The 27,814-nt window shown below is 40.1% G+C and overlaps 1 protein-coding gene across 2 annotated transcripts in view; it reads right to left on the bottom strand.

Moving 5' to 3' along the window:
- LOC306869181 (double C2-like domain-containing protein beta) overlaps nucleotides 1–27,814 on the bottom strand; it is a 132,162-nt gene that overhangs the window by 39,421 nt on the left and 64,927 nt on the right. Inside the window, exon 3 of one of the 2 annotated variants that reach the window (XM_079415823.1) lies at nucleotides 1,685–1,708. The exons of the other annotated variant lie outside the window; for it this stretch is intronic. Coding sequence (XP_079271949.1) covers nucleotides 1,685–1,708 — 24 coding nt within the window. The remainder of the gene's footprint in view (nucleotides 1–1,684; nucleotides 1,709–27,814) is intronic. 2 annotated transcript variants of the gene reach the window in all.

Genomic DNA, 27,814 nt, shown 5'->3' with positions numbered 1-27,814 from the left:
ATGACTCTCAATGGGTGAGAGCTGTACACGCTCCAAACGCCATTGAGCCACATAGTGCATAGCCATGTGCCCATAATGCATTATGGATAAGCATTAATACAGGCTGGAGGTGGGCTTGAAAAACACAGGGAGGGAGGAAGTGAGAGAATAAATGCTAGAGTAACATCTCAATAAGCAGGACCTATTGAATTATAACAGTTTAATGTGGAGAGGCCAAATAGCCATTTGTAGCTTGAAAAGTGTACACTGGGCCTCTTTCAGAACATTGCTATTTTTGTTTGAGTGGTGCAACATGTCAACAAATGAGTTTGGATTTTTTTTCCAAAACTATATACCCCTTTGCAACGTTTGGGCGATGAATATGAATGATGCTTAAAGAGATATTTCACCCCCCCAAAATTATTTTATTATATAAACATTTATTTCATAATGATATTTCCCCCCATTTTAAATTCTTCTTATCCAATGAAAGGTTAGATTTTTGTGAATTTTTCAAATAAAAGATCAAAAGGATTAACAATGCAGATTAATTTTCACAGCCTTCTTTGATCATATTTACCAAGGGTGCCGATATTTTTGGCCATTGACTGTATATAATAATGTACGAATAACCCACTGAAAGATTGAACACTGAGCTGTGAGGGTTAGCTTACGTTAAACACAGCATGGCAGGAGGCCTTAACCAACCACACACACACACACTTTCACTCTCTTTCTACCTGATTTATGGTTGCGCACAGGCTGCTGCTGTGTTTCGCGTCAGACGCAAAGATAGATTAATGCCCGCATGGATGTGAAAGTGGCCAGTGGATTCATCTCAATCTTAAGTCATGAATGTATGTATGGGGGTGAGACAGCCACAGACAACTCTGGGCTCTGTGCTGCACTGAAGACCATATGCATATAAACACCCAACCACCCACATGAGAACAAATGAGAGAGATACAGTCTCTGCAGTCTCTTACTATGCATGGTCGTCACAGTGAAAAATTACCATTCAAAAGAGAAATGTACCTTTACACGGTAACAAAAATGAATCTGCCTGAGATAAATGTATCTATTCAACATAAATACTTAATAAAAGGCCATTATTAAACATTAAGCCTAAATCTGCCCATGGGAAAGCACTTTATCTTAATTGAAAATAATCTGTCTTGTCAATAAGTGAGCCAACAAAAAGAAAAGAAGCCAACAGTAAAGAACAAAATGTGTCACAGGACAGATATAGGTATGACACACAAGGAACACACACAAAGGAGACTCTAAGATCTAGTTTTCACACAAAAATACTGCATAGTTATATAGGCATTTATTGTATGTAATATATGGTGTATAATAATACAAATGAGAGTTTACCTAAAAGTAAATTACCTCCTAGGTATTTGGTTAATGAAAAAAACACAAACTTTTAGTATTTTAATCTCAGTATTAAAATAATACAGTTTAAAAAATTTAAATAAACAATTTCAAAAACTGAAATGTATGTCCCTGCCATGTAAAAATAAGGATGCAATAATGGGTCAAAAGTAGTAGTCTTTTCTGTCACATTTCAGAGAGTACATTCCAGCTAGCAAGTGTTTTTCAGTGTTACTGGGGTGCTGGAGTGAATCAACTAAGTTTCGACAGGAAAGACAGAGGGAATTTGCTTGGGAAGTGGGAAAGTAGTGAATAAAGAGTAACTTACCTTTTTGTATCTGGGTATAGGGAGCTACACTCCATCAAGAACAATTTACAGCATGCAGCCAAGCCATGCAGAGAGAGAGAGAGAGATGTGTGCATGCAAGGTGGAAGAAAGAGCAGAAAAACAACTGACACAAAATAAAACTATTTACTTACACATATATGTTTAGAAATAAAGACAACACAAAAAGCATGATGTAAAATAAAAACAGCATATAAAAATACAGAGGGGAAAAATGAAGCACCCAGGGGGTTTGACCCATGTGCTAAAAATGTATGTGGTATTGTGCCCACTGATTTTTCTAAATGTAGAACTTTTGTGTATCTGTATGACTCAATCTGATAGTCAGTACAACCCTAAATTTAGCTGTCATGAAGTGATGGAGTGTTCGGAGGTGTATTGCAGAAAACAAACAAAAAAATTGTAAATGCTGTTAGATCAACCCCCAATTTCATCTTCAGAGGATGTCAGGCAGCACTTTTGTTCTAAATAAATGCTTTATTTTGGCTTTGCTTTCTCAGTTGGAAAGTTGTATTTAGTGCCCATAGTTTACACGAGAACATGTCACATTATTAAAAAAAAAAAGAAAATCAACAGAGAGAAAAGTTGGAGCTGGAATATGTCAGTCAAATAAAACTCGATGTTACACTTTTAAATGTGTACCGACTAATATGAGTGACACCACAGGCAAAACAAATAATGAGAATGAATATCATTTCATTAAAAAAGTAGCATGTTAATTTACTGCCTGGGGGTTCAATTAAGTATCCATTTATCTAGTTTAATGCTTCATTTCTGTTTAAGTAGCATGTGTCACATCAAACTCTTGACAATTGCACAAAGCAATCCAAAGATGAGATGTTAAACACGCATACAAGGTTTATGAACAGACTAGGGTTTATTCTGTCAGGACCACTATCGTCAAAGATGACTGACAATTAGCATACAGTTTGGATTGGCGGTGTGGTTCTCTTCTGGGCAAGAACTCCCTGCGCATCCATGCAGCATGGACTAGCATGGATAAGAGCAGGGAGTAGGGACGGGCGATATACATCACTGGTATTTATTGCAATAATGATATCAATGACGATAATTAAGGGAATCTTATGCATCCACAAAGAGACAAAAGTACATAAAAGCGTTATCTTTCCCATTTTTACCCTGGTGTTGTGAGCATTACTGAGTACACACGTAATGTAATGACTATTTAATTCATACTGGAAGCCAGAGGGCGCCCTTGTGTAGAAACTCCACATATGCATCACTAAAGTAATTGCACTGACCAGGAAATCCCAAATATGGACAAAGGTATGGCTTTGGCTGAATAAAATGCAGATAGAAACATTTTAACTGAGGAAACTTGAAGACAATAAACATACAGTTGCGACAATATATGTTTATCTGTGTTCTTCAAGCAATTATGGGCATTTTTATAAGAATAACGTATATTTATAATGCAATGCTAATCGACATAGCCTTTATTACTGTATACAATACTATAAAATAGTATGAATTCTGCCTCATTCTGTGATATGAAACCACGTCTGATCACAAAGTTATTTCAAAAACTCGACTGATGTTATGAAGTTAATTTGGAGAAAAAGCATGTCAATAAATTAAACCTTTGTTGGACAACAGGTTTGTAAACAGGCTCATACACATGCAAAACTGTACTACTGTAGTACATTTATTCAAGGCTCAGACCGATTTTTATTGCACTGTACGGCCCTGATCAAACCAATTCCAGACTGTAGAAGGAGCTCCTCGTTTAGCAATATATTCCTCCTCAATTTCATGTCCACCTTCCGCCATGTCACTCCACACGGTCGCACATCACACAGAAATGTCAACAACTAGGCTTTATTGTTATCGTGAAAAGACTAATTCTTATTGATGGTTAAATTTGTACTGGTATATCGCAAACGATAAGATGAAAACTCTTTTAGTTTTCACTGAAATCCATTGTATTTTTTGTCAATATATTGGAAGAAAAACTGTTTGGTTACCAACATTCTTCCAAATATTTAATAATAGTAATGCAGAAATGGAACACCATGAGCTGAGAAAATTACGACAATTTTCATATTTTGGGTGAACTATCCCTTTAAATATTCTAAAACATTTTAAGGCCACTGTTTAGAACAGATAACCTTTTTTTTGCATGTTATTTAAAAGAAAGCACCCACGGCCACAAATCACAGGGTCAAAATGTACATAATGGAACGGGCAGAGTATGTTCCTTAAAGTTGCGTTCACTGACATCTCAGTAATGTTCGCACAGGTTGGTGACCTCCTGTCGTTCCACTGTTGATGTGACACATTCCTTGCCTTGCATCATAGAGCGAACACTCCTGGTGAGCCCATGACCCCTGTACATCTGCAGCTAATAAGGACGACCCTTTCAAAGCTGTCAGTTCCATGGAAAGAAAGAGCAGATCACAGACAGGTAACTTTAATTGAGTTGATGGGAGGGGGAGCGTTGGGCCGGCGGCGGGGAGACCTGGGAAAATGGCGATGGGTGAATCGTGCGTTGAATTGGGGTCAGCGAAAGGGAGGGCGGTTTTCTTTAATAGAGGCTGTCGTTTGAAAAGGCTGTGGTGCATGTTAAGGTTGGAGCAGATGTGTCCTTGTGTGACACTATATGAGCAATATGTGCTCTGAAATGGATCTTGGAAGGCACCTTTGCGAGGGTTGGATGAATGAATGGCTGCATTCCTCTTTCTCATCACGTATGTCTGTTCAGAAGGACGAATGGTCTGGCACTTAGGAAATGGTGAAATATTATTCTGATAAATGCATTAGTGGTGACAGACGTCTAATTGTAGGTGATTTCTATTTTAGCTCTGTATATAAAAGTTACGGTTCTCCAATCTGAACGGTATTCCAAGGGTGATGATACAAAGTGCAATAACACTGGAACTTTTCAATCTGTTTATCATAATTCATCAGCTCTATAGAGTTCAACAGCTGGGATCTGGAATAAAAATCCCTTTTTTTCTATATAGAATTTTTAATGATAACTTTTAAACTCTTGAAGACAGACATACTGTGAGCTATGAGGTTGTTAATGAATCATATATGCTTCTGTTGAAGCCATCAGCCCAAGCTATTTTTTTTATTAATTGTTTAACAGATGCATTCCTGATGAAAAACTACATTACTCAATTTTGCAAAGAAATCTCCACCAATCAGAATTTCAACAATCAAATCATGCCAAAAAAGCTCCACCTACTCCCATTAAGCACTGTGAATGACATAAGAGCCTGTCTTTCTTTGCTCACAAACTTTTAAATATTTAAATACTATAAACGTGCAATAAACTTGAATAGTATTCTCTCTTTTCTCTCTCTGTGTATAATATATCTATGAAGAGTTTATTTGCAAACACCGATAAACACCACTTAAAAAAAAGAGCTGATTATTCTCCACATATAGTGGGATCTGAACCCTAAACATGTTTTGTCAAAAAAGCCGGTATTGTCCACTTTCAAGGCATCGCAAATTCACGTTTTACTGCAGAAGCCGACAAGCGCCCTTGTTGTTTTTGAACAGAAGCCGATAAATCCATTTTAGCGAATCAGCACGCTGCATTCAGGTCAGGTGACAAGCCTACTTTCACTTTGAAAAGACGTGCTAGCTGAGAGGAGTTTCATCAAAGCTGCCTAAAAGTGATCGAGGATGGATAATTTCGACGAACTTGATGAACCGGTGATATCTTCTTCAGGGCGAAAAAGGAAATTAAAAGCTGAAACGTTTTGATGGATCCTTGCGAAAGCAGCGCGTTACAGTGGTGAAGGAAAGCTCCGTGTATTGCGTGTAATCACATCCATAATTATGATCACAACAACAACAAAGTTTGTCAGGCATCTACATTGTCATCTGAGGAGATTCCAAAGATTAAATGAGTGTTTTTTTAACTTTAAAACATGAAATGTGGAGTTATCTGCTTTTGCCAAAAACGACTGTTGGGAGTTATCGGTTTTTGCAAATGAATTCTTCAAATATGTATGCATATATATATATATATATATATATATATATATATATATATATATATATTAGTGCTGTCAAAATTAGCGTGTTAACACAGGCGATTCATTTTTTCAGTTTAACGGTTAAAATTATTTAACGCTGTTAATGCTAGGGTTGGCCACCCCACTCATAACTGTTAATTCTGTATCCTTTTTCTTGACAAGAAGTGCATTTATTAAGTCGCATAATGTCTTTACGAGTACATCAAACAGGAAACGTTTCAGACGCACGCTCCAGCTTCACTTCAGCGAGTCAAACGAGCATGGAAACTGTACTGTGCTCGTAGCACGTGATCTTCAATACACGCACAAAGGTGCATAGCCTGTATCATTTCATATCAAATCGCGATTGAAGCTACGAGCATGCAATATCGTGATCAGTTAAGTCATGAAGTTACCAAAAAGGCGATTAAAGCTGCCATAAAACGGTGCATGCATGTAATATGTTATATATGAGTTAAATGGTTTTCAAAACTGTTCTGGAGCAGCACAGCACTGTCTCCCTCATCTAACACACCCGATTCAACTGGTCAGCTCATTACTAGAGACTGAAATGGGTCTGATCTGAAATGGGTCAGAAAAGGTGATGAGAGCTAAGAGAAAATACGATGCGTGTCAGATCCGCATCACGTTTAGCAGCAACAGCTGAGAAATAGTGGGGAAGTCGTGGCCTAATGGTTAGCGAGTCGGACTCGTAATCGAAAGGTTGCGGGTTCGAGTCCCCGGCCGGCAGGGATTGTAGGTGGGGGGAGTGAATGTACAGCGCCCTCTCCACCCTCAATACCACGACTGAGGTGCCCTTGAGCAAGGCACCGAACCCCCAACTGCTGCCCACTGCTCTGGGTGTGTGTTCACGGTGTGTGCGTGTGTGTGTGTGTGTGTGTGTGTGCATTTGTTCACTACTCACTGCTGTGTGTGTGCACTTGGATGGGTTAAACGCAGAGCACCAATTTCGAGTATGGGTCACCATACTTGACAATACGTCACGACTTTACCTTTTACTTTACTATAGCAGCCAAAACAACCTAATAACCAGCTGCTGTGATGTCTGTTCATCAAGAACAAAAGAAAAAAAGAGGAAATCAATAACTTTTATAGTTTTAAGAATTCTTCTGTATTTAGTTTAGAATTTGGTGTCTGATAACTTTATTTAATTTCTGTATTTTCTGCTGAGGTAGCTAAATATGACATTTATTATAATGGATTATGTGAAGATTGTTTTAAGTTAACTAGAAGTTATTTTTATTTTAAGTCCAATAAATGTTCAAATTGATAGCTCTTAATTATAATGTAAAGTTGAATGGCTATAGTCAATGGTTAAATATTAGGGGGAAACATTTTTATAGGGAAATCAGTATTAATTAGTAGAGCCCTGCATTTCGGCCCGGGCCCCACGGGCCCCGACTTTTTTACGCCTCTAGGGCCGGGCTTCAGGCCAATTTCCACGTCATAGTTCAGAGGCGGGCCGGGCATCGGGCCTGTTTTGGGTTTCTCCTTATTTTATATTGTAGACGTCTATCGATTAGTGATGAAAAAATTGCCGCGCTGGTGGAGACAACACGAGATCGTGCCGCGACTGAGAGCAGCTCGATGGTGTTTAGTGTCCCGCAGCAGCAGCGAGTGAAAATGACGTCAGCGCAGCGGAATTGTTCTGCGTTCAAATGCATGCAATAGGCTAAAGCTTGCTGCAAAACCCCAGCAAACATAACCATGAATGTGTCTGCGGGAAATAGTAAGGAGATATTTGAATTATTTACTAATAAACTAATGTTTTCTGAGTCTGTGTCGCAAGGATGAAGTTGCTGATCCTGACTCACCGTCTCCTCATTAGACGGGCCTTTAGAGAGAAATGCATCTTTATTGATTATGGTTAAGATTATAATAAGATTATAATAAGAGTCAAATTTTTTTTATTTCGTTAAGTGATAATTTAAAGCTTTCTATAGATATATTTATCATGTCTGTGAGGCATGTATTCGCTCAGCTTCGGTTCATTTTTGTGAAGCGCTCCTGTTCAAGACGGCAGAAAGCGCATCATGTTTGTTTTCTTTGTTTTATAAAAGAACTACCTTTTGTTGGTATTATTACGAATCCTGGCCATGCACTTCAGTTTACTCGCCACCAGAGGTCACCCGCTCACCACATGGACTTTTACACTACACAGCACACTGGACTCAATTTCCCACAATCCATTGCACTGACGACTTGCACAGCTGTTCACTATTTCGCCCACACCTGATCACCATTTCACAATCACCATCACTCTATTTAAGCCTGGGACTTGCTCTTGCTCACCGCCGAGTATTGTTAGCCTAGTCTGCATACCAAGCGTTTTCCTGTTTTCTAGTCAGTTTTCCTGTGTTTTGATTCCTGCCCGAGTTCTTGGATTATTCTCTCTGCCTTGCCCTGTTTGGATATTGTACGCCGATCGTCGACCACGCCGGTTTACTGACCACTCTTCTGTCTTGCCCTCAACATACCTGTTTGCTGGTTATTCAACCCTGCCTGTCTTGACCATGTTTCATAATAAAGCTTTGCAAATGGATCCTCACGTCTCGTCAGCCCCGTGACAGAATACTCGGCACAACAAGGACCCAGCAGCTTTTCCGACGAACATCGGTCAGGTATGGATGCAGCTATCCTATTATTGGCCCTTAAGCAGGGTACACGATCACTAGAGCGTTACATCGCTGAATATTTGGCTTTGGCTAATGGCTCAGATTTACCGGATTGTATGCTAATAGATTTTTTTTGCGATGGACTTAATCAGCCATTGAAAGCTAAAATAATTAATAAGGCTCCTCATTTATCACCGAGTCATTTTCTGGAGTATGTTCTGTGTACTGTTGGTTCAACATTCACTGTGGGGGTCGCGGAGGAAAAAGACACCGCACCCAATTGTTTGATTACAGCTGCGCTAGAGCACGCTCACAAAATGGCAACCATAACCACCTCATAGCGTCACTACTGCTTGTAGAGAGCCAAGTCGAGTCCCAGCCTATGTCAAAGAACCAAGTCGAGTCCCAGCCTATGTCAAAGAGCCAAGTCGAGTCCCAGCCTATGCCAAGCCAGAGTCTGCTCACGTCATGCCTGCCAAGCCAGAGTCTGCTCACGTCATGCCTGCCAAGCCAGAGTCTGCTCACGTCATGCCTGCCAAGCCAGAGTCTGCTCACGTCATGCCTGCCAAGCCAGAGTCTGCTCACGTCATGCCTGCCAAGCCAGAGTCTGCTCACGTCATGCCTGCCAAGCCAGAGTCTGCTCACGTCATGCCTGCCAAGCCAGAGTCTGCTCACGTCATGCCTGCCAAGCCAGAGTCTGCTCACGTCATTCCTCAGTCATGCACGTCACGTCTCAGTGCTCCAGCCCGAGTCACAGCACGTCTCAGTGCTCCAGCCCGAGTCACAGCACGTCTCAGTGCTCCAGCCCGAGTCACAGCACGTCTCAGTGCTCCAGCCCGAGTCACAGCACGTCTCAGTGCTCCAGCCCGAGTCACAGCACGTCTCCACCGAACTGCCAGAGGCTGTTACCACAGATTCAAGGACAGTCCTTCGAGTTCTGATATCCAGTATGATGGACCCACCACTGATGTCGGTGCGAGTAGCTGGCATTCCCAGGGCCTCAACCCTGGCTGTTACAGAGACTGTTCCCCTGACCTCAGTGCTTCCCGTTATGGCGGTCGCCATTTTGAGTGTGTGGGCTGCACACTGTGCTCCTGAGGCCTCTCCTGTCCACGAGTCTGTTCCTGAGGTCTCTCCTGTTCACGAGTCTGCTCCAGTGCCTCCAGAGGTGGCGGCTTCTGCTGCAGAACCTCCCGAAGTGGTGGCACCTACTCCCGAATCCCGAGAATCCAGTTCTCATGTCACGGCCAGGAGTGCCGATCCCGAATCCAGTTCTCAAGTCACGGCCAGGAGTGCCGTTCCCGAGCCTCAAGTGTCCACTCCTCCGGAGCGCCCTCAAGTGTCCGCTCCCCCGGAGCGCCCTCAAGTGCCCGCTCCTCCGGAGCGCCCCAAAGAGGCCACCTGTGAATTCACGCCCTGCACTGTCACGGCCAAGGAGGCCGTCTGTGAACTCACGCCCTGCCCTGTCACGGCCAAGGAGGCCGTCTGTGAACTCACGCCCTGTCCTGTCACGGCCATGGAGGCCGTCTGTGAATCCTCGTCCTGGCCAATCACGGCCATGGAGGCCGTCTGTGAAGCTTCGTCCTGTCCTGCCACAGCCATAGAGACCATCCATGAACCTTCGACCTGCCCGGTCACGGCTCCTGTGACCATGGGGACTCTCTCTGTGTTGTCTGTCTCTGTTCTCCCTGTGGTGTCTGTCTCTGTTCTCCCCAGATCCCTGATCCTGCCATGGCTTCCTGACCAGTCTGCTCTACCGTGGAGATCCTCTGCCCTGTCTACTCCACACTGGTGGGCTCTGGCTCTGTCTGCTCTGCGGTGGTGGTCAGCTGTCTGGCTCTGGGGGTCTCCTGCTCCACCCATGTGCGCTCTGGTCCCGTCCTGCCCTGCCACGGCTCCTGAGACCATGAAGGCTCTCTCCGTGTTGTCTGTCTCTGCTCTCTCTGTGTTTTCTGTCCTTGTTCTCCCCAGATCCCAGTCTCTGTCATGGGTTCCTGCCCTGTCTGCCTCCCTGTGGTGGTCCTCTGCTCGGGTCTGGTGGTCATCTGCTCCGCCATGGTGGTCCACTGCTCCGCCCTGGTGGGCTCCGGTCTCGCCTGCTCCGCTCTGGTGGGCTCCGGTCTCGCCTGTTCCGCCCTGGTGGGCTCTGGTCTCGCTTGTTCCGCCTGCTCCGCCCTGGTGGGCTCCTGTGCCATCTGGCTCCACCCTGGTTTCCTGCCCTGCCGGCTCTGCCTCGATCCCCGGCCTCTGCACTTCAGCAGGGATCTGGCCCTCCATCCCTCCCCCTGTTCCGCCTCCGCTCCACCACCCTCCTTGATTGTATCGGAGCGTCTAGAAGCCGCTCCTTGGGGGGGGGGCTATGTTACGAATCCTGGCCATGCACTTCAGTTTACTCGCCACCAGAGGTCACCCGCTCACCACATGGACTTTTACACTACACAGCACACTGGACTCAATTTCCCACAATCCATTGCACTGACGACTTGCACAGCTGTTCACTATTTCGCCCACACCTGATCACCATTTCACAATCACCATCACTCTATTTAAGCCTGGGACTTGCTCTTGCTCACTGCCGAGTATTGTTAGCCTAGTCTGCATACCAAGCGTTTTCCTGTTTTCTAGTCAGTTTTCCTGTGTTTTGATTCCTGCCCGAGTTCTTGGATTATTCTCTCTGCCTTGCCCTGTTTGGATATTGTACGCCGATCGTCGACCACGCCTGTTTACTGATCACTCTTCTGTCTTGCCCTCAACATACCTGTTTGCTGGTTATTCGACCCTGCCTGTCTTGACCATGTTTCATAATAAAGCTTTGCAAATGGATCCGCACGTCTCACGTCTCGTCAGCCCCGTGACAGGTATTGTGAGTTGGTATTGATTCACATTAATTACTAAACATAGACACACCTTACTACAAAAAACAACAGTATATACATAAACACAAGCTACAGTGCATTAGAATAGTGAGTCATTTCTATTTTCCAGAGCCCAGAGGCCTATTTGAACCCCCAATTCTGATTTATTAATTTTACAGACTGATACACGTGACACAGCAAATTCAATCTAGCATATGCACCTCTAAACCTTCTGTTAGATGGCAAATATGAATATTCCTCATACAAAATGTGAGAAGGGTCAGACATAACTTTTCCTGACAGGGTCGGCAATTTTTTCGTATACACATCTTGAAAACTTGGCTCAAGTTTATAGTGTAAACTACCTATAATATATGTTATTTACGTGTGTGTGTGTGGGCCAGAGGGGAGGGGGACACTGTCGCATCACAGAGTATGCTGGCCATATATACATCAAAGCACATGGCACACAATGTTCGGAGGAGAACGCTGGAAAATATGACAGAAATGATGATACTCATCTGTATTGCAGTATACACGCCGCGGTTCAGCTGCCCGCGACAAACGCTGCAGTATGAAAGCACAATGGGCACGCGCTGCTCCTGCTCTGCATACGCACCGTTTCTGTGCCGCTCACGCTTGTGGTGTGAAACGGGCGTAAGACTGCAGCAGCGCTCACATGAACGATCCCGATAAAATTATTTAGGTTAAGCATCAACATTCACAAACCACTGTTCACTGTTGTTTTTAACAGATAAGCAAGCATGGGCTACTGCGTGCATGCCATGGCTCCCTTTATTATCACTACCTCTGTTATAACAATGAATATATGCACAATGAATCTTCCACAATGTCTACACTGTGTGTTAATGAGAGGATTTGTAAGCACGCAATTTTCAGCACTGCGCAAAAACATTTGAGTGGTGAGTGGATTCTAACTTAAATACCTTTGATTGGCCAATGCTTTCCTGAAATCAACAGATCTGCGACTGTCTACATTGCTCAATGTGGCAAACACGTGTTATAAATACAAACTGTCTATGCTTGCACGTTAATCATTTTTGTCATATTAGTTGTTCTTGTTGCTTTTGTGCAATAGATGAATAACAATTTATGTATTGTTTTTAGATATTTTATGTTTAGATTTGTGGGAGTCCCACGTATCATTCTTTTCTGCCGCATTACACTCACACACACACACGAGTCTCTACCCGGCCACACTTGCTCATCAAGGGCCCTATTTTAAAGATCTAAGCGCATGGTCTAATCTAAAGCACAACGCACAGATGCACTTAGGGCGTGTCCGAATCAACTTTTGCTAGTTTAATGACGGGAAAAACGGTCGGCGCCCGGCACATGGTCTAAAAGGGTTGTCCCTATTCTCTTAATGAGTAATGGGTGTGTTTTGGGCATAACCTGCAATAAACCAATCAAAGCCTCATCTCCCATTCCCTTTAAGAGCCAGTTGTGCTCGCGCCGTGGCGGATTCGCTATGTACACGGCAAGCGCAAAGACTGAACGCATCTCAGATTCTGATACATGCAATGACTATCCATTATGACATGTAGGCATTTTTATATTTATGTAGCCTACACAATAATAATCTTTTACATTGTAATTTTTTACTTTTTAATATTTGGCATGTTGTGTTGGCATGTTTGTGTGCTGATGCATGTTCCTGTGTGTGTAATAAGCAGAGTGTGTACGTACGTTGTGGACCCGCCCATAGGCGCAAATTACTAACGCGCTCTTTAAATAACAAAAATTCTGCGCCATTGACTTTAGACCAGGTTTTGGTTGGTCAATGGCGCAGTTTATTTCAATAGTCTCAAAATAGCAACATGCCAGCAATGCGCCTGAACACACCTCGTTTTCAGACCAGCACGCCCATGAGCACACAAATGAGCGCAAATGCATTTGCTATTTAAACAACGTAGTGCAGGACCTGAAAATTATAACTGCTTTGCGCTGAAACTAGCGAAAAAACACTTGTGTCGCACCTGGCGCCGCATTGCGCCGGTTGTATGATAGGGCCTCTAGTGTCCCGCGCTGCACTCTGTTGCTCAGTATTGGGTCCCGCGGTAGTCCCGCGGGAGTGCAGGTCTCTACTCGGAAGGTGCCTGTAATGATGTTATGATCGAGGCTCTGGACTCTTTAGCATAACTTCTAAACAAAATGTTAATGCCCTGGCAGTGGCAAATAGCTTTGATTTTAAATTTAATTTGATCACATTAATGTTTAAGTTGAGATTTACAAGAAATAATTTAACTGCTACTATTTCATTATTGAATTTTGCGCATAAAAAATGTAATCGTTGCCCAGCACTTACATATACAGTGCCCTCCAAAAGTATTGGAACAGTGAGGCCAATTCCTTTATTTTTGCTGTAGACGGAAAACATTTGGGTTTAACATCAAAAGATGAATATGAGATGAGAGATTAACATTTCAGCTTTTATTTACAGATATTTTCATCTGGATCTGATTCACAACTTAGAAGATAGCTCCTTTTGTTTGAACCCACCCATTTTTCATGTTACCAAAAGTATTGGAACAGATAGAATTAACATAGATTAAAGTGAAAAAGACTTAATATTTAGTTGCAGATCCTAACTGTATCAATCCTGTGACCCACTGACATCACTAAACTTTTGCATTCTTCTTTTGTGATGCTTTTCCAGGCTTTCACCGCAGCCTCTTTCAGTTTTGGGGGGTTACTCCCTTCAGTCTCTTCTTTAGCAGGTAAAATGCATACTCTACAGGGTTTAAGTGTGGAGATTGACTTGGCCAGTCTAAAACCTTCCACTTCTTGCCCCTGATGAACTCCTTTGTTGTTTTGGCACTATGTTTTGGGTCATTATCTTGCTGCATGATGAAGGATCTCCCAATCAGTTTGGTTGCATCTTTCTGTAAATTGTCAGACAAATTATTTCTGTAGACTTCTGAGTTAATTTTGCTGCTGCCATCGTGTGTTACATCATTAATGAAGATTAATGCGCCTGTCCCAGAAGAAGCGATGAAAGCCCAAGCCATTACATTACTTGTGTAATGTGTACTATAATGTACACCTGTGTACACTGTGTTCAGATGAGCTTGTATGTTTGGGATCATGAGCAGATCCTTTCTTTCTCCAAACTTTAGCCTTTCCATCACTTTGGTCCATAAAATGAGTCCATAAAACCTTGTCCCAGAATTTTTGAGGCTCGTCTCCTATTCTTCTTGCTAATGAGTGGTTTGCATCTTCTGGTGTAGCCTCTGTACTTTTGTTCACAAAGTCTTCTGCGAACAGTAGATTGTGATACCTTCACTCCTGCCCTCTGGAGGTTGTTGCTGATGTCACTAACAGTTGTTTTAGGGTCTTTCTTTACAGCTGTCACAATGTTTCTGTCATCAACTGCAGATGTTTTCCTTGATTTACCCGTTTGAGGTGTTACTTAGTACACCAGTGGTTTCTTTCTTCCTCAGGAGATTCCAAATGGTTGTACTTGCTATTGCCAGTGTTTGTGCAATGGTTTGATTGATTTTTCATCTTCTCTCAGCTTCACAATTGCTCATTTTTCACCCATAGACACCTCTCTGGTTTTCATGTTGGTTACACGTCTAACTGACTATAAATGCAGTCTGCATTTTTATATATAAAAATACGTACAAAGCCAAGGCTCCTGAAAAAGTAGATTGGCCACTGTTGTAGTTTATTGGTATTCACAGTTGTATTTTGCAAGTCTTTGAATGTCTGCCTATGTCGCACATATCAGTTCAGTTTGGAAGACAGACCTTAGAGACTTAGTACAATGATAAACTACTGTTCAAAATTTGGAGTCAGTAAGATTTTTTTTTATGAATATGTTTATGAATGTCTCTTGTGCATTTTTGTTTCATGCTGTGTTTTCATTTTTGGTTACGCTGTATATAGGCAGTAAGCAACTAGCAAGGGTATGTAACCACACCTATTGTGTTTTAACACTCAATAATATGCAGTTGATTGTCTAGGATGATGGGTAATATGTACCCAACATTTCTTTTCATGCACATGTCCATCATACAAGCAATGTTTCACAACAAAATCAATGCATTACAGTTACAGGCTGTAAACTTGATTCAATCACAAAGTGTCTGCTAACGTCCTAGCTGTGCTGAAGTGATGTCAGCAGGCGTAATCTCCACACTAAAAACCAGCAGGCAAATTCCTGGTAAGGCAAATGTTTTGTGTGATGGTTCTGCTCTGATTACAAATACCTCATTATCTGTTTTTCTGGATGTGTAAACCCCTGTAATCCCCCATGCGCTCTGACGTGCATGTCTCTGGATCTGCGCTTATCACAGAATACCAACACATTCACCCCTGACACCACACCAACAGTCACATCCAACCACCTGCAACACTCATTTCACAAAACATTACTTTTTGTATTGATCTTCTGGTGATATTAGATACGGTCAGATCATTCTAACTACGTTAGTCACACATGCTACACATAGTCAGATTCTTTCGAGAACAGCCAATAGAAGCCAGATGTACAAGAGAGAATCCAGCGCTATCCATGGTCCTGATCTGTCTAAGCTTTATTCTGCTATTGCCAGATGACTTAGGGTCAACTGAAAGGTTAATCATAGGTTGGAAACTAGTTTTCAGTATAGCCCAAATGTAATACCAATCAAGCCAAAATCAAATCAATGCTGCCCATTTAATAAAAAGTACCATGTTTTTGAAGTAGCTTATAAATATGACTGGTAATGATTCAGTACAATGACACACTAGCATTTAAAGTTTTGGGTCAGATGTTTTTGAAAGAAGTCTCTTATGCTCACCAAGGCTGCATTTATTCGATAAAAAATACAGTAAAACAGCAATATTGTGAAATATTACAATAAACAAAAATGGTTTTCTGTTTGAAAATATTTTAAAATGTCTGTAATTTCAGTAATGGTAAAACTGAATTTTCAGCAGTCATTACTCCAGTCATGTGTTCCTTCGGAAATCATTCTAATATGCTCATTTAATGCTCAAAAACATTTCTTATTATTAATGTTGAAAGCAGTTGTGCTGCTTAATATTTTTTTGGAAACTATTATTTTTTTTCAGGATTCTTTAATGAATAAGAAGTTTAAAAGAACATTTATTAGAGATTTTTATATGTCAAATTCTAGGATAGCCAATCAGATCCAGATAGCAGTTTCTGCAGGTTTTACGAAGATAAATTTAAGAAGTTTTAAGACTTTTTTATAACAAAGTAAATTTAAAGAATAAATTAAACAGAACACAATTTAATAATATGTGACCCTGGACCACAAAACCAGTCATAAGAAAATCTGGAATCTGAGGGTGCAAACAAAATCTAAATATTGAGAAAATTGCCTTTAAAGTTGTCCAATTAAAGTTCTTAGCAATGCATATTACTAATCAAAAAATTATTTTTTGATATATTTACAGTAAGAAATTTACAAAATATCATCATGGAACATGATCTTTCCTTAATAGCCTAATGATTTTTGGCATATTATTAGGAAAGGCGATTTGCAAAGATTCATAAAAAACCCTTATACTCACTTCTTCTGTAGATAAAGCTGGATCACGAATGATTAGGGCGAAAACATAATGCATTTATGTAGATCGGGGATCAGTGCATTCCCTTCATTAATCATATGCGTCTTCATCGGCTCAGATGTCGGGAGTAAATAATGACTGCTATATTCATTATTACATCCAACAACTAAACACTTCAATAGTTTAATCTGAGACATCTGGTATTCCCCTGCATATTCCCCTGCTCACTCAGGGCGGGTCTAAGGTAAGACGGTCTTGTCAATCAACTCTCGTGGGAGAGGTCTGTACAGAACTACATCATTCTGACAGGAATCTCAGAACAGCCTGATTTGAGAAAGGGGATTTAAAAATAGGGATTTAAAAAAATCACTGGGTGGATTTTTATCATTATAGGATGGATGTGTACACACACTTCCAACACACATTTATGTTCAAACAACTTGTAAAGTGAATTTTGCATCCGATGACCTCTTTAACAGACAAAGCAATAGTGATCACATAATAAAAACAGTTACTCACACTTGTGTGTTGCGACAAGAGGCGTCATGCCCATTCAAACTGGCACGTGCCCCCTCAGATTTTTGAGCCAAGTGAATTTTGAATGCAGCTTCCAAAAGACAAAAATAGCAGAATAATATTTTCTTTATATTTCATACAATCACACGAGTGTGATTAGAACATGCAGTGCGGCACAGCATCAGCTGCTAAATTCAAATCTGCGCTCGTGCTTTGGCTGGTGCTGAGCCAGAGATAGATGCGTTTTTACAGCTGCACCTTGTAACCAATCACACACGATTCTGTTTAGCTTATGAATGCAATGACCAATCAGAGGCATTCAGATGAGTCACTGCAGAAATGTTTTGTTCAGTGCGCGCGTTCACTGAAGGAATTCTGCTCTCTGATGATTCTCTCATCAGAAACAAAAAAGTGCAGATGTGCGATGTAATTAGGATATTTATTTCAGTGTAAACTGCTTCAGTGATTATAATGAGAGTTTTTGAGAGTGCCAAATGTTCTTAGCTTTCTGTACAACGAAAGAGTTATAATTAGTAAATTACAATGTTCCTATTAAATAAAAAAACAGTCACATTAAAAATATTTTATGGCATGACACCCATATCTGGTACTTAATTAAATAGGTGTAGTTAATAGATTACAATATTAGGCTTATTGCCCATCGCCCGTTATAGATCAACTAACATAATATATAAAGGTGCAAAATGCATCTACAGTCAGGTCCATAAATATTGGGACATCGACACAATTCTAACATTTTTGGCTCTATACACCACCACAATGGATTTCAAATGAAACGATGTGCTTTAACTGCAGACTGTCAGCTTTAATTGGAGGGTATTTACATCCAAATCAGGTGAACGGTGTAGGAATTACAACAGTTTGCATATGTGCCTCCCACTTGTTAAGGGACCAAAAGTAATGGGACAGAATAATAATCATAAATCAAACTTTCACTTTTTAATATTTGGTTGCAAATCCTTTGCAGTCAATTACAGCCTGAAGTCTGGAACGCATAGACATCACCAGACGCTGGGTTTCATCCCTGGTGATGCTCTGCCAGGCCTCTACTGCAACCGTCTTCAGTTCCTGCTTGTTCTTGGGGCATTTTCCCTTCAGTTTTGTCTTCAGCAAGTGAAATGCATGCTCAATCGAATTCAGGTCAGGTGATTGACTTGGCCATTGCATAACAGTCCACTTCTTTCCCTTCAAAAACTCTTTGGTTGCTTTTGCAGTATGCTTTGGGTCATTGTCCATCTGCACTGTGAAGCGCCGTCCAGTGAGTTCTGAAGCATTTGGCTGAATATGAGCAGATAATATTGCCCGAAACACTTCAGAATTAATCCTGCTGCTTTTGTCAGCAGTCACATCATCAATAAATACAAGAGAACCAGTTCCATTGGCAGCCATACATGCCCACGCCATGACACTACCACCACCATGCTTCACTGATGAGGTGGTATGCTTAGGATCATGAGCAGTTCCTTTCCTTCTCCATACTCTTCTCTTCCCATCACTCTGATACAAGTTGATCTTGGTCTCATCTGTCCATAGGATGTTGTTCCAGAACTGTGAAGGCTTTTTTATATGTCGTTTGGCAAACTCTAATCTCGCCTTTCTGTTTTTGAGGCTCACCAATGGTTTACATCTTGTGGTGAACCCTCTGTATTCACTCTGGTGAAGTCTTCTCTTAATTGTTGACTTTGACACACATACACCTACCTCCTGGAGAGTGTTCTTGATCTGGCCAACTGTTGTGAAGGGTGTTTTCTTCACCAGGGAAAGAATTCTTCGGTCATCCACCACAGTTGTTTTCCGTGGTCTTCCGGGTCTTTTGGTGTTGCTGAGCTCACCGGTGCGTTCCTTCTTTTTAAGAATGTTCCAAACAGTTGTTCTGGCCACACCTAATGTTTTTTCTATCTCTCTGATGGGTTTGTTTTGTTTTTTCAGCCTAATGATGGCTTGCTTCACTGATAGTGACAGCTCTTTGGATCTCATCTTGACAGTTGACAGCAACAGATTCCAAATGCAAATAGCACACTCTGGACCTTTTATCTGCTCATTGTAATTGGGATAATGAGGGAATAACACACACCTGGCCATGGAACAGCTGAGAAGCCAATTGTCCCATTACTTTTGGTCCCTTAACAAGTGGGAGGCACATATGCAAACTGTTGTAATTCCTACACCGTTCACCTGATTTGGATGTAAATACCCTCAAATTAAAGCTGACAGTCTGCAGTTAAAGCACATCTTGTTCGTTTCATTTGAAATCCATTGTGGTGGTGTATAGAGCCAAAAATGTTAGAATTGTGTCGATGTCCCAATATTTATGGACCTGACTGTACTTACACATATTTGAGAATCAAGATATTTCATGTTATAGTTAACACGTCAGGGAATATTTCGAATAAAAAGGGAAAAATAAATAAAACGTAAGCCTATATCAGTTATACATATACATACATAGGCTATATATATATATATATATATATATATATATATGAAGAGTTCATTTGCAAAAACCGATAAACGCCACTTTAAAAAAAATTTTTATCTGAGTGCCGTACATTATTATCCACATATAGCGGGATCTGAACCCTAAACATGTTTTGTCAAAAAAGCCGGTATTGTCCACTTTCAAGGCATCGCAAATTCACGTTTTACTGCAGAAGCCGACAAGCGCCCTTGTTGTTTTTGAACAGAAGCCGATAAATCCATTTTAGCGAATCAGCACGCTGTATTCAGGTCAGGTGACAAGGCTACTTTCACTTTGAAAAGACGTGCTAGCAGAGAGTTTCATCAAAGCTGACTAAAAGTGATCGAGGATGGATAATTTCGACGAACTTGATGAACCGGTGATATCTTCTTCAGGGAGAAAAAGGAAAATAAAAGCTGAAACGTTTTGATGGATCCTTGCGAAAGCAGCGCGTTACAGTGGTGAAGGAAAGCTCCGTGTATTGCGTGTAATCACATCCATAATTATGATCACAACAACAACAACGTTTGTCAGGCATCTATATTGTCATTTGAGGAGATTCCAAAGATTAAATGAGTGTTTTTTTTTTACTCTAAAACATGAAATGTGGAGTTATCTGCTTTTGCTATAAAACTAACTTTTAATATGTAAAAAAAAACATACTTTCAATGAGCTTTAATTTTGTAAATTACCTTACTAATTTATACCTTACTTAGTTATTATTACTTAATCAAAACAACCCAACTGCATTTTGATTGATATTACCTGGAATGCACAATAAAAAAAAAGGGATTTCTGAAAATAAAAATGGAGTGAACGGTGTTTGAAAATGAACTCTTCATATATATATATATATATATATATATATATATATATATATATACAGGTCCTTTTCAAAAAATTAGCATATTGTGATAAAGTTCATTATTTTCTGTAATGTACTGATAAACATTAGACTTTCATATATTTTAGATTCATTACAACACAACTGAAGTAGTTCAAGCCTTTTATTGTTTTAATATTGATGATTTTGGCATACAGCTCATGAAAACCCAAAATTCCTATCTCAAAAAATTAGCATATCATGAAAAGGTTCTCTAAACGAGCTATTAACCTAATCATCTGAATCAACTAATTAACTCTAAACACCTGAAAAAGATTCCTGAGGCTTTTAAAAACTTCCAGCCTGGTTCATTACTCAAAACCGCAATCATGGGTAAGACTGCCGACCTGACTGCTGTCCAGAAGGCCATCATTGACACCCTCAAGCAAGAGGGTAAGACACAGAAAGAAATTTCTGAACGAATAGGCTGTTCCCAGAGTGCTGTATCAAGGCACCTCAGTGGGAAGTCTGTGGGAAGGAAAAAGTGTGGCAGAAAACGCAGCACAACGAGAAGAGGTGACCGGACCCTGAGGAGGATTGTGGAGAAGGACCGATTCCAGACCTTGGGGGACCTGCGGAAGCAGTGGACTGAGTCTGGAGTAGAAACATCCAGAGCCACCGTGTACAGGCGTGTGCAGGAAATGGGCTACAGGTGCCGCATTCCCCAGGTCAAGCCACTTTTGAACAGAGAAGCAGCACTGGACTGTTGCTCAGTGGTCCAAAGTACTTTTTTCGGATGAAAGCAAATTTTGCATGTCATTCGGAAATCAAGGTGCCAGAGTCTGGAGGAAGACTGGGGAGAGGAAAATGCCTGAAGTCCAGTGTCAAGTACCCACAGTCAGTGATGGTCTGGGGTGCCATGTCAGCTGCTGGTGTTGGTCCACTGTGTTTTATCAAGGGCAGGGTCAATGCAGCTAGCTATCAGGAGATTTTGGAGCACTTCATGCTTCCATCTGCTGAAAAGCTTTATGGAGATGAAGATTTAATTTTTCAGCACAACCTGGCACCTGCTCACAGTGCCAAAACCACTGGTAAATGGTTTACTGACCATGGTATTACTGTGCTCAATTGGCCTGCCAACTCTCCTGACCTGAACCCCATAGAGAATCTGTGGGATATTGTGAAGAGAAAGTTGAGAGACGCAAGACCCAACACTCTGGATGAGCTTAAGGCCGCTATCGAAGCATCCTGGGCCTCCATAACACCTCAGCAGTGCCACAGGCTGATTGCCTCCATGCCACGCCGCATTGAAGCAGTCATTTCTGCAAAAGGATTCCCGACCAAGTATTGAGTGCATAACTGAACATAATTATTTGAAGGTTGACTTTTTTTGTATTAAAAACACTTTTCTTTTATTGGTCGGATGAAATATGCTAATTTTTTGAGATAGGAATTTTGGGTTTTCATGAGCTGTATGCCAAAATCATCAATATTAAAACAATAAAAGGCTTGAACTACTTCAGTTGTGTTGTAATGAATCTAAAATATATGAAAGTCTAATGTTTATCAGTACATTACAGAAAATAATGAACTTTATCACAATATGCTAATTTTTTGAAAATGACCTGTATATATAGTAATAATTTTAGAACTATTATTTTAATTTTAGCTTTTGGAAATCTAATCGTATTGATTCGATATTTATATGGTTACTTGATATTAATCAAAACGTCCAACTTATACCTTATTAACGATACCTCATTAACGACTTGTCCAGCAAACATTAAACCAGTATCTCTTAACAATTCAGTTTATTCCCGTGGCCACAGTAATACAGAATTGATTAGGTAATCTTGAGCATAGGTAACGCAAATCTTTGGCAAATAGTTTCAGACTTGAAAATCACATAGCACCAGACAAAAGATTTCTTCATAAGTCAAAGTTTATTTGCTACTCTACAATACTACTAAGCTAAGTAACACAAAACAGAATACGTACACACACAAGCAAGTAAAATATTTCATACTCAAATCACCATGTGGAAAAACACCTCTAGAAGTTTGGTTAATACTTATATAAAGCGTTATCACATGCATACCGTTTATAATATCACCATGTCAGTTGCACCATTGATTTGTAATTATCTTGCCCATCCATATGAAATTAAACTCAAGATATTCCACACACATTGATATCTTTTCCTGCTAAAACACCAAAAACGGTTCAAATTAAAGATTAGAAATAACACATCATGCATATGATACTAAACACCAGTGATTCCTTTACAGGAAAATAATGCATCAAGAGATTACGAAACTACCGTCGGTTTTAAATACCACAGCAAGCTTATAACTGACATAAAATAAACATAAAACCTTAATATATTGTCTATATATTGTATATATATGCATATATATATATATATATATATATATACACATGTTGCTTTTGGTAGCAGCAACAATTATTATTTGTCTTTTGTGAACACTTATAAAGGTCTGATTTTCTTTGTTCTGCCAATAAGAAGACAAGGTACGTTTCTCTGCTGGGGAGAAACGGGAGGTCATGGGAATGTCACTCCGGTGTGTATCTGTGAGACATCATAAAAATGTCTTTCCTGGTTGATAAAATCATTGAATTACATGTTAAGCAGTCAGGAGGTCGTGTCCAAATCCAGAGGTCTTCGTCCTGTTTCTGGTTGAATTATGTTTAAGGATAAGAAAGCCACAGTAAAGATTCAAGATTCAAGATTCAAGAGTTTTATTTGTCACATACACAATTATACAGAGTATAACCAGCAGTGAAATGTAGGTAAAGTCCTGTTCTGGAATACATCCAGATGTTCCCTCAAATTTATCCTGGTTTTTAGAGGTCTCCTGAGATAAGGAGATTTAGGGCAGGAAATCGGCCAGCCAGTCAAATGCAGATGCTGGGAGGGGAAGTCTTAACTCTTGCTAAGGAATGTGCTGTCTTGAAATTATTTTGTGTGTGTCCTGCCCTACAAGGCATTACAATATATATATATATATATATATATATATATACATATATGTGTGTATACTCAAAACAAATCAGTGCATGACGCCCCTGGTTACGACATTACTGTCAGATCCTATATAGCCGGCACAGCATCATCTTTTAGTTTAAATCTTTCTGTAAATCCTGTGTCGAATTGTGTCTTGTTTGTAAATGAATCCATGGTAAAATTAAGTGAACAAAGGACAGAGTTCTTACTGATGCAGTCTGAATCTTTATTAAAAATAAAGTTCATTCACTCTTTCCTAACGTTGCAATCAGAAGGAATGCCATGCAAAGACTTTTTTCCACAGCTTGGATGCTCTCCTGAGCATCTTTATCGTTCAGTTTCTGCATAGACCTGTGCGTTCACCTCTCGTTACTTACACTATGTGTGCGAATCGGTCAGAGGGGGCTAAACAGGCGTGTTGTAGAAGCAGGCATTGATCATCATCTGTGGAGGTGGTGCTTATCCACACTATTACATCATAGAGTTGTACATTCTACAAGTTGTTGTTTTAGCAGACTGGCTTCAAAACAAGCTGTTTTTAGACTAACGAGAAAGTTTTGAGTTCTGAAACTTACAGGATGTTTTTACAGTACAGTGACCTCTTGTATGTCAAAAGATCAAGGGAATTTTGGTTTCTCAGTTCACCACCCCTTAAAGTCATGTTATTTTTATTTACAAAAAGCAGATGAAAACAGGACAAATGTATGACGTCTTGACCTGCTGCTGACCGTGGTGCTGAACAACTGCAGTATGCAAGTCCATGCTATTTATTCCCTATACCACATGAATTAAGTGAAGCGAAAGGTGATGTGGGGGGCAAGATAGCTCTCTTTTATCTGCAGTGTTTCCCTGTCTCTGTTTATGTAATGGACATGCTCTGGTAATTCCTACAATCCTGTCTTTAGACCGCACAAAATGTCAGTGTTGTGATTGAGGCTTGTCAGACTGATGTCTGCTGTGATGGAGTAGACCCTGAATCATGTTCTTCAGAGAACAGCGTTCAGCACTCCAGAAGACCCAGCTGACAGCGGGAGAGTGATTGACGGCAGAGCTAAAGTGCTCAAAACCAGCATCTGTTTCCATAGCTCTTTATAAAGGAACAGCATGGAATCTATCAGTGAACTGTTTTCTCAGCTAGATTTACTAAACAAAATCATTTATATTTATTATTGCAGTGTCTTGAGTTAGATTTCATGATAATTTGTTCATAATGGTTGAAAATAGGTCAGTCTGTCAGAAAATTAAGATTATGTTTTTGAAAAAAGTCTCATGCTCACCAAGGATATATTAATTGGATAAAGATACAGTAAAATAGCAATATTGTGAAATATTACAATTTAAAATAACTGTTTTCAGCAAATAACATAACACACATTTTTTACAAAACTATTATCAACCAAATTTGATGCCAAGTTTAGAAAAAAATTTGACCAAATATTAAAAGAACACGTGACTGTACTAGTTGTGCAGAACCAAAATTTTGATTATCAGAATAAACAGAATAAACATCAAAGATTTGGCACAAACCTTGCAATTCTTCCTCTGAAATGCTAACTCAAGTCGCCTGGTGTCTTAAAATCATGGCTGTGTTCCCTGTTGGACTCATGTGCATCATGACATTTGTAAATTTCATAAAGCCAGTCAATTAGACCAGAATTGCCAATCTGATTGGAACGGGAATTTCAGCCAGCACTTGCCAGTTTTATGCAATATGGATGAGACGGTGTGTGAATGGACTGTGGGTGGTATGTGGGTGTGCCGTCTGTGGCTGAGGCGAGTGTAAAGCTAAACACACACAGCAGAGATTAAAGACGGCAGTTAGCCATGTTGCTGTACTTTTGGTCGCAAACTGCTATTTGCAGACTTTGTCATTTTACCAATGGTTACTAATGCTCATCTTGCTAACACTTTTATTTTTGTGCACTGCATGCATTGTTTTACCATTTAATTAAAGGTTTATTTATGCAAATCAAATCCACAAAAAACTTTCCCATTTTCCAAAATTTTGTTTACCACTGGTTTTCCACTGGCGGTATTAGAGTGACGTTAATTGTTTTGTAAACAATAATTCATAACGAGCCTCATTTACATAAAAATGAAGCGTTTTTGTGCTGAAAACAGTATATTTCAGCATATTTAGCCTAGTGATGATTGTTTTAGCGAATTAGATGCAGATTTTTGTGCTGTAATAGAGTGCTGTAGGATGAAATTTTTGTAGGCGAAAAGGCTTTTTGTAGTTCTGAATGGCCTTATGGTAAATTGTATGAAAAAAGATATGTAATTAACACAAACTTAGTATATTTTCATGTTTTCTTCTATGACATAAAATACATCATTAAAACCCTCTTGTAATTTTTTAAGTATTTACTTGTCTTGAAAAAGGCAGTTTCTTACAAGCCTCTAAATGGGACTAGAGGTTACATGGACATTAAATATCATCAAACAGAACATGTAAACTCATCTACTAACTAGTCCACTTTTACAACCTTATTGTGTTTATAATCGTGCTGTTGCAAACTAGTCTAACTCAAACTTGGAAGTCTCAAACTAGTCTAACTCAAAAGTTGTTGGAGGTTGACCATGGTATTGTTTGTTTACAGCATTTTTACTTCTGGCAATTGCATTTAGGCTTCAAAAGTCAAATGATGATGTGTAAGAGTCACACATTTTTGTTGGTCTCAGAGTTTATTTTTACGAAGTAGTCCAGAAGCCAATGGAAAATCCTATTAGCTTTTGTCAATGGAACCAGGGTGATGCAAACTTCTGGGTTGGCCTACAAAAATGCATCATCAGTGCTCAAAAGCAACTGGTTGTTGCACTCACCTCAGCATGATCAACTGATTTAATCAAGTTATATTTTGAAACAGAGCGCAGATAGAGGACAGAATGACCTTCAAATGTTTGATTAGCATAAACCGACTACTGGCTGTACTCACTAAACACATTTAAAGGGCTCTTTAAGATGTTTGTTGAAAGACATTGTTTCTAAGGTTTTCTTTATAACGTCAAATGGAATGGTACATGCTGTGCCTGTCAATAGAGGTTTAGTGAGGGATCAATAGCTACACATTAAAGTACTGTTCTCTTCTTGTGCCTATATGACCAGCTATCAATCATGCTCCTGAGTGTGTGTGTGTGTGTGTGTGTGTGAAATAATGTGTAACTGGGCATTACTCATCATTTGATTAGACTCTAAATTATTCAACATGGACAGCAGACGGCAGAGGTCGAACAATTTTCTGCAAAGTCAAACAACATCCTCTCTTCAGAGGAAAAACTAATTTCACCGACACTCATCATTACCTTCTGCTTAGTGTTTGTCCACTTATTCATTGAAGAGTTTTGGATGACTGACTACTTCATAATTCAACAGCCTGCCTTATCTGCATAATGTTGATAAGGGGCCTTACAATATAGGACAACCGAAATGAAATATTAACAGCCTGTAGTCTGATGGAAGTCGTTACTGGGTCTATATGTGGGTTGGGGTTGTTTGGGAAGCTTTGGCTCGCTTTCAGAGATGAAAGCAGATCAAAGAAGCAAGGGTCACTGTGACGGCTACAGAAAGATCGTCTTTGATCCCGTAAAACTCTCGGTGACTCTTTCCACCTGTTAGCTGTATGAGGGTATTTCTTCAACTATGGGAACTTTTGACCCTGTGGACTTTTAAGAGGGGGGAGGGGGACTTTAAACACTTTTTGCATCCCAAACACACACACACACACACACACACACACACACAATGAAATAATATTTTGACACTTTTTCTTTACAGTGACCAAGAGAGCTCAACACACTGCAACTTAAGAAAACACATGCACATAGAAAAACCACCAGCAAATTAGGAAAACATCTTCATCGGTTTGACAGCACATGTGCTGCAACTACTCGCAACACCACCAAATTAAAAAACGCACAGCAAAAACAGAAACGTGACGCAAATACAACACAACCAAATACAGAAACACGCTTCAAGTAGCAGACAACAATGGAACCCTTATGAAAATTAACCATGGTTTTACTACTAATAAAACCAAAAAACATGGTTACTATTGTTAAACCATGGTAACCACAAATTACCATGGTTTTGCTACATTTACCATAGTTTAATCATGATATTTGTAGTAAAACTGTGGTTAAACAAATACAGTGCCTATAGAAAATCTTCATACCCCTTCATTTTTTTCACATTTTGTTATGTTGCGTTATGTTAAACTGCTTTAAATTACTTTTTTTCCCCCA

The sequence above is a fragment of the Barbus barbus genome (genome assembly GCF_936440315.1).
Source record: "Barbus barbus genome assembly, chromosome: 5".
NCBI classification, from domain to species: Eukaryota; Metazoa; Chordata; class Actinopteri; order Cypriniformes; family Cyprinidae; genus Barbus; species Barbus barbus.
Note: the sequence above shows the minus strand (reverse complement) of the source record. Positions and strands in the feature narration are given on the sequence as shown.